This window comes from Podarcis gaigeae, assembly GCF_964106915.1.
Source record: "Podarcis gaigeae genome assembly, chromosome: 12".
NCBI lineage: Eukaryota > Metazoa > Chordata > Lepidosauria > Squamata > Lacertidae > Podarcis > Podarcis gaigeae.
In genome coordinates, this window is record NC_139688.1 from 36604786 (window position 1) to 36621390 (window position 16605).

Below are 16605 nucleotides of genomic sequence, written 5' to 3' on the forward strand. Positions count from 1 at the left end.
GCGGTGACGACGTCGACGGCGGCGCAGCAGCGAAGGGCGGGAACGAAAGAGGGCGGAGCCTCTGCTTCCTCGCGCAGCGGCGCTGAGGGGGAAAAAAACCTGCCCAGCCCCCCTCCGCGCTCCCGCCCTTGGCTGCGGCTCCCTCCCCGCCCCCCTCCTCTTCCGCCTCGCGCGCGCACTCCCCGCCCCCTCAGATGTAGCTGCTGCCGTTGCCGCCGCCTCAGTGCGCGCCGGGAGCCAGGAGACTTCGCGGGAGCCGAGCGCCGCTGTGCCCACCATTGGAAGTCCGTATCTTTCGCTTTCTTCACCCCCCCCCCGCTCACTTTCCTATCTCCTCCCCCCCCCTCTTCTAACGGCCGTTCGGAATAGCAGGACGGCGAGGGGTGGGAGGGAAACGAGGGCGCCTCTCTTCTTTCCCTCATTATTAGGATTATGTTTTATGTAACTCTGTGAGGGAGGCTCAGGCGTGGCCGCTTTCCCTTCCCCACCCCGCTCCTCCCGCCTCAGGTTTGGGCCGCCGCCGTTTCTTTCCGCGCCTTGTGAGGGCCTTAAAAAAAACCACAAAACCCCACAAGTACTCCTACCAGCTAGGCCTTTCCCACCCCCGAACCCGCTTTGGGGGCTATTTGTTTGTAGGTGGGGGGTGGGGAAAGAGGACGATGACCACGCATCCCCACCCCGCCTCGGGCCTTCACTTCTGAAGTTTAAAAATCGCTTGCTCCCTAGTTGGTGTCTTAATGGGGATTGCAGCCGGGGGCTGTTTCTCACTCCGCTCCCGCTTCCCCCTCCCCTCAAAAAAAAAAAAAAGAATCAGCAAATGGTGATGGGAGGAGGAGGCACAGGCCGCGAACAAAGCAGAGATCAGAAGCGTGGACTTCTATAGATCTATAGAGATAGATGAAGGTTCAGTGCCTTGGATGGGGGTGGCGTTCGGTTTGCAGATGGGGGTCAAAGCGTGGCGGTGTCTTTTCAAGCTCGTCGAAGAGAGGAGGCGACGGCGGCGGCAGGAAGTCGTACTGAACGACGCGGTGATATGGCGCTTTCCACCGCAGCCGACCCTGCATCTTTGCCTTCTCATGTTCTTGGTGATGGGAGAGGCCCGTTTGGGTCTGCTTTCCTTCCCCCTTTCGGCGCTCACCTCGTGCTATTAAGACCTATTTTAGCTTTCATTTCTTTGCAACAGGCCTTTGTTGCTCTCGCGTTCTGGGTTTCTTTTCTTTCCTTTCTCCTAAATGGAAGCACGATTGGCCTGGCTTGAAATTGTCCTATGATATCTTATCTCCTGCAAGGTGGTGGTGGGAGGCGCTCAGGATTGCTGAGTGCAAGAGAGCTGCGGGGGAGGAGGGAGGGGGTTGGTCTCTCCCTTGCTTTGCTGAATCTCATGGCTGTGATGCTACTTTTATAGCTCTGCAGAGGAAACGCCATGAATCAGAACTGCAGAATTTGAGAAAGTATTTTGTATTTACTTATCTAATGTTTTGGAATTGGCAAAATGTTTTATTGTACAATTTATGTGTAAAGTCATGTGTCAAAAGGTGCAGTGGTCACCTATATAGTAGATGTACTGCTGGTTAATAGACTAATCCTGAATCTTCCTGAATGGTTGCATCTACCACTGATGTAAGTACATACAAATGGATTCAGGATTCTGTAATATACCTTACAGTTGAAGATTTAATTTCATTATAACTTGTCTTAGAGATTTTCAAAATAACAATTTCCTTCAAACTTTTTTTTAGTGCTAACTCAGGATGTGTGAGATTTGACTAGTGAAAAGGCATATAATGTATTGTAGGTAACTGTTATTCCAAATAATACCTAGCATAATGGAGGCTTAACTTCATACTCTATTAATGTACTTGAAATAGTTTTCCCCCATCACCTGGATAGAAGAAGGACCATACTTGTACTGAGATGCCTTTCTCTGAGTAATGCAACATTCCTTTTGTCATGCATTTTTCTAGTAAAAGCTCAGCAAGTCTGCAATAAAAATGGCCACCAATAAATCTACATTGGTAAGTTCATGACCACCTAAAATATGTAAGGATTTTACCACCATATTTCTTCAGATTTATTAAGTTGGCATCTCTGTGTAAAAAGATACATCCACATCTCCCCTCCCCAGCATCATTTTCCAAAAAACACCAGACACTCATTTGGCTCAAGTAACATCCATTGATTTCAGTGCATCTTCTGAGTATGGCTACATTGGATATCAACAAGTAAGGTTGCTGGAAACCACTCTGGGGTAAATTTTTATAGCAATGAGTTTTGTTATTGAAGCCTAATACATGAATCAATTCCTCACCTCTGTTTTAGAGAGGTAATAATGTACGTTCCGCTTGAGGAAATGGTATTGCGTGGGTGGTAGATTGTAATCTATTTACGAGGGCATGTGGTGGCATCTAGTGCCAGTTCCGGTTTATATTAACAATTATGTTGTGGTAGCAACATACCTAATGGACGTGGGTGGTGCTGTGGTCTAAACCACTGAGCCTCTTGGGCTTGCCTTATCTTCACAGGTGGTAGGTATGTAAGCCATGGTTTGTTTGCATGTGATCATTTAATATAACTGATCATGATTCCAGCATATGTCAACGCTTGACATAAGGTCAGAGTTGGAGGTCTTGGTTTAATTGAGGTTGTTTTCTAAACACTTGGATGCCTGGGACACAAGTGACCTGTTCAGGCATTAAAGCCTTTTGATGGTTGGAATCATGCAAAGGGGAGAGTGAGACACTTGCTGGCCCTCCTACCTGCAATGGTGCGCAGCCTCCACACCTTCTGGAAGGTGTAATGTGATTTAGAACCCTGCACATGAGCACAAAGTACTGCAGACCTTTGTCCTCCAATGTGTTGAGGGCAGTGAGGACAGGGCAGAAGAGGCAGGTGCCTAATGCATTAATAAGGCTTAGTTATATTTTTCCTTCTGAATTAACTGTCAACCTTCATTCTCACACTTAAAATGATAAATATATACATGCTTCCTGGATCCACACCATGAAAATTTGACACTTTTTTGCAACTACAGTGGTACCTCTGGTTGCGAATGGGATCCGTTCTGGAGCCCCGTTCGCAACCTGAAAGGAACGGGTCATGATTCGCCGCTTCTGCGCATGATGTCATTTTGCGCATCTGCGCACTCATGAGTAGCAAAACCCAGAAATAATCCTTTCCGGATCGCCGTGGGACGCAACTTGAAAAAACGTATCATGAAGCAAACGTAAAAAGAGGTACGACTGTACAGGATGGTGGACTGCCCGCTTATTACCTGTGTTCACTCAGTCAAGGATGAAGCTGCGTTTCTAAGCAATAGGAATATTTTTGGAAATTCCCATGCTTTAGTTAACTCTGTAGCATAATGCAGTACTATTCAAAGTGGTGGTCCTTGATCAGCTGCTGGTCCAAGGCAACTCCACCATAGTCCAGGTTGGGATGCTTCAGGGACCAAGGAAGATATTGGTCCCTGGCACATGGAATTGGGAAATGTTGCCCATCCACCACATCAGATAGTTTGAGAAGCACTGACATCCTCCCTCTTGCAAGCTTAATACAACTTGAGGGAAGTTCCATGTGCTTCTCTAGTTCCTAGTTGAAGGTGATCGTTAGAATGCCTATGGTCCTCCAAGATGTAGCGTGTGTCACCAACTGCACAAATTATTCCCTTTTACCTCTGGAGCTGGAGAAAGAAGCTAGAATGATTTACATGGTAACAAATGTACACTGAGTACCTTGGCTTTCTAGCACCCAAATGAATTCTTACCTTCCCTTCCAGCTGCAAACGTGGAAGGGAAGAAAGTAAGTCAGCATCCCCGAGTAGCACTGAGTGATTGAAGCACTTTCGGGTATCTTGTCCCCATCACTTTTTGGAGCTGGGGAAGCAGCACTAGGGATAATTTCTAGCCTCAAGCAGAAATACAGTGCAAGGTGAGGTATCAACAGCTCAGTTCTGTACAGATCTACTCTGGTAAGTCCCACTGACTTAGATGAGGCACTACTAGATAACTCAGGCCAAGCCAGCCAACACTTAGGGACTTGTGATCATGCAATCCGATGCATGATTCTTTTTTCCCTGGGATAATGTTTTGCTGCACATATATTACTAAAGAGAGGAGAGAATCAGTGATGCTTATGCCCCTCCTCATTCCACCAAGTATGGAAGAGGATGCAGCCAACATAGTAGCTTCATTTTTCAAGGAACACTTCAGCCCCTCTCCTGGAGCAGTATTGGCCCTTGGCATGCAATTTAGAAGGTGCTGAACTAGGAGTATTATCAAATAGTTCCTGAGAGAGAAAAGTGATATCGTAAGACAGGTGGCAATGGCAATTCAATAGTAAAAATTAGTTGTGTCTGTAAGATTCAGTAAGTAAATTTAGAGATGTAGCATTTCTAGAAATTTGAAGCGATAGAGGAAAAATACTCATTTTTGTTTGGAAAAATGGAATTCAGTGGGGACGGGTTAAATATGAACACAATACTGGCTTTCCTGTCAAACCTAAGCTTATTTTACTGTTTTAAGACCATAAAATTCATCATTGATCTATCAGTTGTCCTTTTTAGTGTATTTATTAAATTACATATCAATCCAAGGCAAATGGGTGTGCAGAAAACACACCCATTTGGTTTTACTCCCAGGTTAGGAGACAGGAAATGGAAGAGACATGTTCTGGCGCTATTTATTTTGTTATTGCTCCTCACATTTCAGAGTTTAAAACTCCTTCAGGAACTGTAAAAAAATTGGATCAAAACATTGAATTGTGAACTTAAGCTTTTAAAAAAAACCAACAGTTTTAAACAGGCTGTGAAGGTTGTAATTTAACAGAAATTTCTTTCTGTGTCTCCGCATGATACTCCCATCATTCCTGATAGCAGTATTCCATACAGAAAGAAAATTCTGGGAGTTTCACAGAACAATGCTTTTGGGGAACCTAAAAATTTGCAAGTGTTTGCATCTCCTAAAGGAGTGCTTAACTCCTAACAATGCATACTATTGCCCAGTAAGCACTGGGTCTTGTGTGCTTTTTCTGGCTCATCATGGTGCTTCCTGCTCACACATAGGATTGCATCTCTAAAAGTATTGGTGCATTTAACTAATTTCAAAGAGTAGGTGATAGATTTTTTCAGTGATCCCCCAAAATTTTCCTTTGGGAGGGGGGAAGCTCCACAGGAGACAGATAATGTCCCCATTCAATAATTCTCAGCTTTTTTCCATTTGCTTTCATGTATCTATCTACATTATAGGTCTTACGTAATATATTATTACATTGTACAATGCTATGCCATTATTAGTATGCATAAATTTTAATTATGCATCAGTTGCTTAAAAATACGCTGGGAATATTTTTTAAAAAATAAATCTAGATCAGCAGTTGAGCTTTTAACTGAGGGTGCAATTTGAAAATTGATAACTCGTATCAGTGCATGGTTTCTAAGGAAGGGATAACATGAATTGCATATCCCTCCACTCTGCCAAGAGCTTAAAATACTGTAGGTCTGTTTGACAGACTGGTGTGTGCCCCCTCCTCACCTGCAAGATTGGACATGAATGATCAGCTGTATAAAGCTACATAAAGCTGAATTTCAAATGGTGGGTGGGAAATACTCACTTGGATGCGGGGAGTGTCAATGCAGAGACTTAATTAGTAATATGGCATGCATATATTCGTAAACTTTTGATTTCTTTTGTGCTTTATTCCAAATGTTTTCAGGGATATGACAGTATAACTGCACAAGTAGGTTGCTTGTTTTGTATTAGCTCCGAAATTCCCATAGTTAGAGAGGAAACAATCCCCACACACTGGCAGTCTTAATTGCTGGAAACTATCTCCACATATTCACATTCCCTTGGTAATCTTGGTAGCACTTGGAGGGCAAGAGACATTAACATTGCCTCTTTGGGCATATTACGTGCAATGTTCTTGTACATATGTTTTTTTTTTTTCATTTCTGCCATACCCATTTTGAATAGGTGGTTTCCTATATCATACCTCTGTCAAGCTGTTTTTGATATTTAACTGAGTATCAAAAGACATTTGCCATCTGGCACTCAAGAAAAGCAAGTACATTATTATGGAGCTGACAGAACATGGGATTTCTGAATCATGGCCATTTCTGCCTTCAATCTAGTTTTCTCCAAAGGATTGTTTGGTGATCAGTATACAACATGATTTCCTGATGTTTGCTATTTTGAATGCCTAAGGACAGTGTTAGAAACTGAGATATGAGAGCTAGGAGCTAAAGGGCACCTTAAACCTAAGTTATTGGCACAACAACAGAATATCTCTGTGCGCGTTTTATAACAAGAATACAAAGCTGGAAATGAATGAACTGCAGCTAAAATATTACATTCATTTTTCAAATGGTCTAGACCAGGGATGTCCAACTCCCAAGAGACTGTGATCTACTCGGGGGAGGGGCTAGCAGTGATCTACCCATTTTAGGGGGGCAGGTCAAAGTTGTTAAGAGCTTTTTTTAGAGGAGTAGGTCAGACTTCTAAGTGCAAAATTAAAATAAATTGCTCACCAATAACAGCTGCTAAGAGACGAATGCAGTGCTACAGCAGACAACTAAACACGATGCAGGGAAAGACCATGGGGGAGGGGGCGGAAACATAATTCTAAACAACGTGAGCAATAGGGATCCTGCGATCGATCGACAACAATCATCCGGGGATCGATCTGTCGATCACGGTCGACCAGTTGGACACCCCTGATCTAGTCCTTCCCCTGCCCACCACCTAATACTCTTCAGAGGGTCTCTTCTCCAATCTTCAGAGAGTAATTGGAAGTGGAAAGACAGAAAAAGGTCTTTCTTCTACTCTGTAGTTTCAATGTGAAGTCCTAGGTGCATTATTGTGCCCAGAGCTCAGAAACTGCTTGCACTAATGAAATTACCTGTCACAAAATGCACCTGAACAATGTGAGTTTCGAACACTGCCTAAGGAGTGCTTCCAAAACTCTGTCTGCAATTCTACACTTGACTCTTGAACTGCAGCACTTTTAGCATGACACTAATATACTGGTTTCAAGCCAATGCATAGGGAAAATTTGGAAAAAATAATAATCCTGTTACACTAAATTGTGCATTACTGAAGTTGGAATGCTTTGAGGATGATGTGGATGTAGTACTTTGTTATCTGAATGTTTGGCTGTTAAGTGGAGCTTAAATTAAAGTGATTTTCAGTCTTACTTAAAGTGTGCTGTGCTTGATTTATAAAGTTCCAGCAATGCGATAGGCATTTGTATTAGTGAACAGTAAACAAAGTTTCAACCTAGCTTTATCAAGAGCAACTCTGAAACTTTTGCACAAGTATGTTTTTGCACATGTATGTTCTGCTGTCCATAATGAAAGTCAAAATCATGCATGGATGTAATTGTTAAATAAATGTTTCAGATTTAGCATCTGAAAAATGCTCAAGCTTCTATTAACTGTTGTTGAATTGCTATTAACAAGGCATATATAACTCACTGGTCTTCAACTAATGGCTCAGGACCCACTACTGGGTTGCTAACTGATCGAAGGTGCAGCAGCAGCACTACCACAATATAAAGTGAAAATTTTGCCATTTGTAGTAAAATTTAAGAAATGGGTTCCCAAATGCATGTTTCAGTTGAAGGTAGGTCCCAGGTCTGAAAAAGTTGAAGACTATTGGTATAACATGTATGCAAGTAATTAAAAAAGCTAAAGAAGCTCATCCTTCTATCTTCTGTGTGCCTTCCCAAAATTCCTTTTTAAAGCTTACTTTTTATACAATATATTTTAATACCCATCTGTACAAAGCGAATGGCAATAAGCTATTTGGAACAAAATAGCAAACAATTATTTCAAACAAAAGGATTTAGAATTCATTGCAAAAGAGATTTGGAATTAACTTCATTGACCCAAAAGGGTTCTTTTTACAATAATTTGTTCTCTCACTGAGCAAAATACGAAATTTTCCATGAGAATCTTAAGTCCTGTAGACCTAGAATTGAATAGCAGTATAACTGTTAAAATACATCTCTTCAAATGATTTTGTTTTGTAGCATAAAATGGGGAAAAAGCAGAATGGCAAAGGCAAAAAAGTTGAAGAAACAGAACCTGAAGAATTCGTTGTGGAGAAAGTCCTGGACAGGCGTGTAGTTAATGGCAAGGTTGAGTACTTCTTGAAATGGAAAGGATTTACTGAGTAAGGAGCTTCATCCAGAACTACTATTTTCAGTGCTTGGTTGGTTGGGGGTGTAGGCGTAGAGCTGAAAACATTTTGAAATACTCACATAGCCAAAAATAATCACTTCCTGTAAAACTCTGACTGACCTGTTTAGAAATGATTTAAATTAATAATGTGGTGGGCTGCAGTAAAAAATAAAAACAGCTCTGGCTGTGTGGATGCCTCTTCAGCCCATGCTACCGATGGCAATACCTCCTTACACTATTGGCAGTATGTGTCATTTGACACCCGACTGTAACTACAGTGGTACCTCTGGTTACAGATTCCACTAACCCAGAAATAGTACCTCGGGTTAAGAACTTTGCTTCAGGATAAGAACAGAAATTGCACGGTGGCAGTGGGAGGCCCTATTAGCTAAAGTGGTACCTCAGGTTAACAGCGGACCTCCAGAACGAATTAAATTCTTAACCAGAGGTACCACTGTAATCCAAAAGCTGCTGATTGAACTAGAAATTAAAACTGAATTAATATGATCAAGAACCATATTGCCATCTTTGTTAACACACATTAGTCACTTTAGAAAAGGTTACCAATCTTAACTACAAAAATAATCTGCTTTTTTCTTCTCAGTCAATTCTATACATCTTGCTGAAAATGTTTCTTAGTGTACTGGTCCTTGTGGAGTGCAAGACCTCTCCTCTCACCCCATCTAGTTTGCAAGGTTTTATAAAGTGCAACATAGTCTCTCCCAGTTATGCATAATTAACAAGCATATGTTTTTCTAGAACCTTGCTAAACATGCTACTTCTTTACTATAAATAGCAATATAGCAGCATAGACCAAAGTAAGCATTCCAAGGTTTTTAAAAAGTAAAATCCAGTTTACCAGGAACAGAAGAATATTGATTCATTTTTCTCTGGCACTTGTGAAAGACTAGAAACTCAGCCTAAGTATAGAAACATCCAAAAAATTCTTTGTCCTTGTGTGCAATTCTGCATGTTTGCAAACTGAACATTATTATAGGGCTCAATTGACTTATATAGTGTTCCTTATGTTACTATTTGTGGACTTCGAAATAATAATTCAGCTTATTTAACAAACCTTACTGTCTACACTGGGTAACCCATGACCATTTCCCCATAATCTTAAGTCTAAATGATTGTACACAAGTAGGTTTGAAATATTTTTACAGAATTTGTTGTGACTCAAGTTGGCCCACATAAAATTAAATTGCAGAGAACTATGACTTCAGTGTCTTTAATAACTGACCACAATTTAGCATTTTGTTAGGGTGGGTGGTTTGACGTTATAGAGTTTCGCCATCTGATCCAGATTTCTAATTACTTCCATTCTTTTTTTTCATGAATTTTGTTTCAGTGCTGATAACACATGGGAACCAGAAGAAAACTTGGATTGTCCAGAGTTAATAGAAGCTTTTCTGAGTTCCCAGAAAGCTGGTAAAGAAAAAACAGAGGGCGCCAAAAGAAAATCTCTTTCCGATAGTGAGTCTGATGACAGCAAATCAAAGAAAAAAAGAGAGTCTGTAAGTTGGTTTGGTGTTTGGATTTCTCCTAAAAAGTATCTCCTAAGAGCTGTTATAGCCCAGTTTTGCAAACTGCTTGTACTAGGTTACATCTTGTTAACCTCTTTAACAATCAGTCTGAAAAGTTTCTAAAAATGTCTTCTGATCTGCAGAAAATTAATTCTTTAGTACTGTGAAGTTATCAGTATGTTCATGGAAAGTGAAATGAAACAGTTGATGGGTAAAAGAACTGAAAGCTTGGTGTAATTTTTTTTAAAAAAATTTTTTGCTGACATTCTGGAATACCTTTGAGGGGATTTGTGTGTTCTATGGCAGCTTTTCTACAATAGTTGGAACGTATTTTAATGTTACTCCATATTTAATCAAACAGGTTGATAAACCCAGGGGATTTGCAAGAGGTCTTGATCCTGAGCGAATAATTGGAGCCACAGACAGTAGTGGGGAACTTATGTTTCTTATGAAATGGTAAGTGGTAGAATGGAAATTTCAGCAGCAGTGCAAAGTGTATCTTAGACTGACCTTTATAAAGAATATAATTTTCCTGTTATAAACTGACTGATAGGATGTAAAGACTATTGGTGGTTGGGTTGGTCCTCCCTCTGAGCATTGGTAATTTTGGTCCTTTACCACTTAAGGAGTTTAGAAAACTTAAGGGCACTCTTGTTGCTGTTTAGTACCAAACTAGTACTAGGCTTTAAACTGAAGAGAGCCCTAGCCTATTTTGTTACCACCTCTATCAAACTTAAACCACTATTGCTGGTATTTAGTTTTTACTGTACTTTTATGAATGATTATTTAAATTGTTACAGCGTAAGACTGAATTTCTACTCCAAAGACCATAGCTACACACTTGCAGCTCAGTTTTATTCATGTGTTCTTGAAACAAAGGCCTACTTACTCCTGCGGCATTAGCAGCTACATTCAGAAATCTCCCCCAACAGTTACTATTGACTGCTTTACTGATGGCATAAGATATCCAGTGAACAGCAACTTAGGTTTTGTTACAAATGGGAAGAGATACCTAGTATGCCCTCCCCCTTTGAAGAGCTGCTACTGCCCAAGATTCTCAGTTAAGCAAACTTTGAATAATTAGAGCAGGAATTCTGAATTCCTTTGGCCCTTTTAATGATAAGTCTATAACGGGTCAGCAGCCTTTTTCAGCTGTGGGCCGGTCCACTGTCCCTAAGACCATGTGGTGGGCCGGACTATATTTTTTTGGGGGGGGTGAATGAATGCCTATGCCCCACAAATAACCCAGACATGCATTTTAAATAAAAGGACACATTCTACTCATGTAAAAACATGTTGATTCCCGGACCGCCCGTGGGCCGGATTGAGAAGGCGATTGGGCCGCATAGACCCCTGGTCTATGATAATCATGTACGTGCTTGCCTGGGAATAAAGGTCTGCTGCATTAAATCAGACAAACTTTTGCATAAATGTGTCAAGGATTGGGTTATGTGCATAACTACTACTGAAAAGGTCGAGTAGCGGTACTTCAGACAGGCTCACGAAATCCTGAATGCATGTTCTTTTTTTAAAACAGGAAAGATTCTGATGAAGCAGACCTGGTGCTCGCCAAAGAAGCAAATGTTAAATGCCCTCAGATTGTAATTGCTTTTTATGAAGAACGACTAACCTGGCACTCATGCCCAGAGGATGAAGCGCAATAATTGTTTGAGTTATCCCCCTTCCCCCCTTTTTTTATATATGTATGGTTATAACTTACCAGAAACGTTGAAAGCTACGTTTTAATGAGACAAGTTTGATTATTTTTGAAGTAATGTGTTTTGCATAAACAGAAAGAAAAAAAAGAGTTTGTGCTATTTGCTTTGTTTTATTACAGGAGAACATTTGGTACTGCTTTCTTCATTTTAGGCAAAGTGTTTTATAAAACTTGATAGTTAATAGTGAACCCTAATGGCAGATTGATCAAATTCACAAGTGTTTTTGTAGTTCTATACGACTTGTGCATGCATCTTTCCCCCAGTTTAGTCCTTTCAAGTCTTTAGTATTTGTGGCTACTTGGTTCTTAAGGGACCAGGTAAAAACTTTTTAGTAAGTGGAAGGTGCAGGCTGTATATTATTTACTTTATTGTAAATACTGGTGAACACTTATCAATAAAATAGTTTTATATTATTGTTCCTTGTTTTCCAAACAGTGATAAGCTTAAGAATCTTCAGAAAAATAGCATCCTCCAATAAAAGCACTGGCTTTTCACCAAGCAGAATTACTGCAATGAGATTTTGCATGGCCCCTACTGTTTTGCCCACAACTTTCCTTGGCTTGTGTCTTAGAATAAACTAACTTTTGTTTCAGGTGGCCATACAAATCTCCAGTAGCATGCTTTTAAGTTTGACCTAACTGGATCATGAGCAATATTACATTTCTCAGTTTCTAGGAGGTCAATGTCCAGACTTGGTTGCCATTTCTCCAGTCAAAGCAATTTGGTTTCTAAGGTGTATACTCCGGATTGAGATGAGTTTGGCAGAAGTGTGTGAGAGGATACAAAGCCATGTTTTTACCTAGGGCCATACTACAGACTGCTCTGGCATGATGTGTGCAACACAACAGCATAGCTCAGCTAGTTAGAGCATGGTGCTGATAACACCAAGGTTGCAGGCTTGATCCCCGTACCTGCATTGCAGGGGGTTGGACTAGATGACCCTCAGGGGTCCTTCCAACTCTATGATTCTATGCAATATGGGCTAGTTCCTAAAAACATACCAATTGTTGATTTTGTTCAGTGACTTCATGAGAAACTACCCAGTATGTATAATAGTGCTGTGAAAATAACTTTTTTCTAAAGTGAGCTAAACTCACTGTCTCTCGCTGCTGATTTAACTGCAGGTGGAGCAAATTTCTGGGTGCACTTTTGCCTTGCATTACAGAAGAAGTGTATACCTAAGTTCACACATGGCCTTTACACAGTACAGTCACACTTTGGAATTCGAACAGCTTTGTTGCTGAGCGTTTTGGCTCCCCGATGATTGAAAACCGGAAATGATTGTTCGGTGTTCATACGTTCTTTTGGAAGCTGAACGTCCAGTGGGGCTTCTGCAGTGATTGGCTGCAGGAGCTTCTTGCGGCCAATCAGAAGCCGCGCCTTGGTTCCTGAATGTTTTGGAAGTCGAACAGACTTCCGAAACAGATTTCGTTCGATTTCCAAGGTACGTCTGTATATGTGAATAGCAATTTTGAATCGTTCCCTCCTTTACACGCACATGGAAATACTAGCAATGTGTATACACACATGTATATAAATATATAATTTGTCCATTCAAGCCACTGATACAGTAGCTTTATGCTTTCTAATTCATTGAATTGTAATCACAACAAAGGGGCTGCACACATGGCTGAATCATATCCCCTGCCAGTCTGTCTTGTCCATATAAGGGTACTCTTCCAATATTATGATTATAATGGTGTGAAGAAGAGAGCTGGATTGCACTCATGCAGGCAGAACTGTATTGAAACTTTGACATAGGCCACAGCAGAGGGAAAGGTCTGAAGAGGGGAACCTGTTGTATACATGTGGATTTCTGGTATAATTTTGAACCCTGTATTCTTATGCTTCTTAATCATACTGACCTCTCTTCAGACCCCACCAGTGTGGAATATGGCAGAGATGTGCTGAAGCAGCACAATTGCAGTCCTTTTCTTTACATGATTATAATTGTATTATGGGATGAATGCAACTGATAAAACTAAATTATTATTTTTTAGGTAATAAAATATTTTTTAAAATGGGGATAATCGCCATCATAAAGCTGTTATGTATTCCTCTTCTGCAGGTGATTATTCATCATAAGCTGTCTTTACTAAGCAGGTTCCCCAATGCACTGGTGTTACAGGAGTTGTACTAGTCCTATTTTAAAAATGGCATTCCATAAAATGCAGCAAAACCATTAGCCATAGAAATGGGGTTTCACCTATTTTTAGGATTGGTATTTAAATGGCAGGTTTTGAAATAAAACTTGTTCCAGTCTCAATCTTGATAATATTCAATCAACATGATCATTTGAGAAAACAACTTTATTTTCTTTTTTAATAATACTGTAGCATATTAGGACCAAAATGCATACTAGGGTGTCAGGGATTTACCTGCTAGTATGCACAGAATTTTCTTGGTAAGGATAGAATAAGCAACAAATAAATTCATGTAAACAAAAACAAACCCCACTAGTGCTGAAATGAGAGTGTTTAAATTTCAAGATGCCAACTTTACAATAGCAACTAAATTTAAAACAAGTTGTGCACAGGGCAGTGAAAAGCTTTTGAGATACCTGGACTGCCATTAAATTCCAGCTTCCTAGTAGACATTTTCATCTGCATTGCTACAGTCAGAAAAGGAAAGGATGCACCCAGTTCCTTATCTTTAGAAAAACTTTATATTGATTCAATGTGTTACTGCTTGATGGGAAGATTACTGTAACTGGAGATGTAGTAAATTTAACAGTCTGAAGCCCCTTGGAATACAAGGTGGTAAATGTGAGCTTTTTTTTACTGACTTAAGTATTATTGTGCTTTCCCTTGTCGGGTCAGTACATGAGCTGGTTTTAACAAAATTCTCAAAACTGGTCAAAGTGAGCTACAATGCTTCAAGTAGCTCCGAAGTGATAAAATGGCTAGAATGGAACATTTCATTTATGAGACAATTGAGTCTTCTAAATATGGTATTGGAAAAAATAAGGTTTTCATATGTGGAATTGACTCCCTACATTTCAATAAAACATTTCCTTGCTCCTGTTGTTGCTCCCATCCTTATTTTTCCCTGTCTTTTGGTGCTGCCCAACAGTGTTCGTGTTGCAGATACATATGCTTTGGGACCCAAACCTTAAGAGTGTATGAATGAATTGGTTTTACAAGTGAGTAGGTGAAAGTTGTGTGCAAGTAACCTGCTTGCTGTGTGCACAAAGATTAATTCCACCCATCTTGGGACAGGATAGCTTCCTAAAACACCATCTCCCATATTTTAGTGTCATGCAAAAGTCCTTCTCCACTTCAGCAGCTGCAGTTTCAAACCTGGCTAGTTGGGGGGGGGGGGGAGGGTGGACGGACAGGGAAGGCTTCACATTTCTAGATGGCAGGGTGCATGAATAAAAATCACATTCTTTTTGTGAACATGGAAAGGAAAAGCTACCTTGGCCATGGCATCTGTATAGTTTTCAATCTCTGGATGATAATTCATTTTTTGCTGAAAGTTACGCAGGTGAGTGGTTATTGCAGAGATAGGCTTGGGCCATATTGGTAAAGACTTAATTCTGCAACACCAGATAATTTACAGTTCTTCCCCTCCAGCCTTTGAATTAAATGGTAATTGCTACACAGTTGCTGCTTTCTGCACATGCAGACAAGCTCTCGTTTGTGCATGTTACTCTGCTACGTGCATTTGATCATGCAGGTTTGGGGAACTTTATGGTGATTTATCAAATAGTACCTTGTAGGATACGAACAGGCAACCAACAAGAATGTGGTTTGCAGAATAAGATCCAAGAACATAGCCTTATTTGTTAAATTACATTACCAATATTTTATTTTTATAAAATAATTAATATACACACACACATATATATATATATATATATATATATATATATATGCTTTCGTAGATTTTCACGGGTACAGGAATGCAGGTTTTGGTGTCCTCTGGTGTCTTCCCGTGTAAAAGTTGGGGTGTCTAGGCGACGTTTCGACGAGGTCTCACTCGTCATCTTCAGGCTGGTGCTTTCGGCTTCTTGTTACTGGAACAGAGCGGGATCTCAATGTTTGAGTTCCTATAAATACTGTAGAGGGGGTGTGGTGTCTAGCCTCCAATGTTCTGGGCAGAGAGGAAGTTCCCAGGCTAGTGTGCCTTTTCTTCTTTTGTTCCTTAATTACTTGAGAGATACCTTGAGTGATTTCTTGAGTGATATCCTGAGTACCACTTAGGTGGGTCATTAGGTGTGGATTAGTTGCTAAAGTCTTTGTGTCTTGAACAGAGGTCAAGACACAAAGACTTTAGCAACTAATCCACACCTAATGACCCACCTAAGTGGTACTCAGGATATCACTCAAGAAATCACTCAAGGTATCTCTCAAGTAATTAAGGAACAAAAGAAGAAAAGGCACACTAGCCTGGGAACTTCCTCTCTGCCCAGAACATTGGAGGCTAGACACCACACCCCCTCTACAGTATTTATAGGAACTCAAACATTGAGATCCCGCTCTGTTCCAGTAACAAGAAGCCGAAAGCACCAGCCTGAAGATGACGAGTGAGACCTCGTCGAAACGTCGCCTAGACACCCCAACTTTTACACGGGAAGACACCCGAGGACACCAAAACCTGCATATATATATATATATATATATATATATGGTTTAAACCAGGGTTTCCCAAACTTGGGTCTCCAGTTATTGGACTACAGTTCCCATCATCCCTGACCACTGGTCCTGATAGCTAGGAATGATGGGAGTTGTAGTCAAAGAACAGCTGGAGACCCAAGTTTGGGAAACCCTGGTTTAAACCAAAATATTTCATGGCATCTGAATCCCTGCCCCCTCCTTGTTAAGATGGTTCATTTTTGTTCAGCTTTGTTCTTTGTAAAGTTAGGATCTGCCCATGGTACTGCATTATACGTACAGTATTCATCATGCAAAATAAATGGAAGCTGTTAATAGCCCTTTCGTGTTATTGCGCCTTCATTACAGATAGCCCAAATCCTTTAAAATGTTGCACACTTCAGATTTGGGAGCAGGGAGCGGTATTTGTGTGACGTTACTAATAATCTCCCATCCTGACATCTGGACGTCAAGGGCTGATTTTATAATGACTATGAGATAGGCTGAAGGCAAACCAGCGTAATCTTCACTTCTGACCGCACCCCCCCCCCCCGCAGTCCTGGAAAGACTGCATGCTGTAAAAGATGCAT

General features: G+C 40.8%; 1 protein-coding gene across 4 annotated transcripts; it reads left to right on the forward strand.

The window, feature by feature from the left end:
• The first annotated feature begins 149 nt into the window (after positions 1-149).
• Positions 150-14438, forward strand: CBX3 (chromobox 3). 4 transcript variants are annotated; one of them, XM_083706123.1, is made up of 7 exons: positions 150-284; positions 1965-2015; positions 2186-2248; positions 8026-8168; positions 9528-9693; positions 10064-10158; positions 11240-14438. In XM_083706123.1, exons 4-7 carry the CDS (start codon positions 8032-8034, stop codon positions 11364-11366), a joined length of 525 nt encoding a protein of 174 aa, XP_083562249.1. In that variant the 5' UTR covers positions 150-284; positions 1965-2015; positions 2186-2248; positions 8026-8031; the 3' UTR covers positions 11367-14438. The 4 variants fall into 4 exon arrangements, with proteins under 4 accessions (XP_083562249.1, XP_083562247.1, XP_083562250.1 ...); XM_083706121.1 differs by lacking the exon at positions 2186-2248; XM_083706122.1 differs by lacking the exons at positions 150-284; positions 2186-2248 and adding an exon at positions 357-507.
• Positions 14439-16605: the final 2167 nt, after the last annotated feature.

Bases quoted from the DNA above. Each gene is read 5' to 3' on its own strand.
- CBX3 (XM_083706121.1), top strand. From the start codon at position 1,992: ATGGCCACCAATAAATCTACATTG. The intron at 8,169-9,527 runs GTAAGGAGCTTC...ATTTTGTTTCAG, and splicing joins AAATGGAAAGGATTTACTGA to TGCTGATAACACATGGGAAC. The intron at 9,694-10,063 runs GTAAGTTGGTTT...TTAATCAAACAG, and splicing joins CAAAGAAAAAAAGAGAGTCT to GTTGATAAACCCAGGGGATT.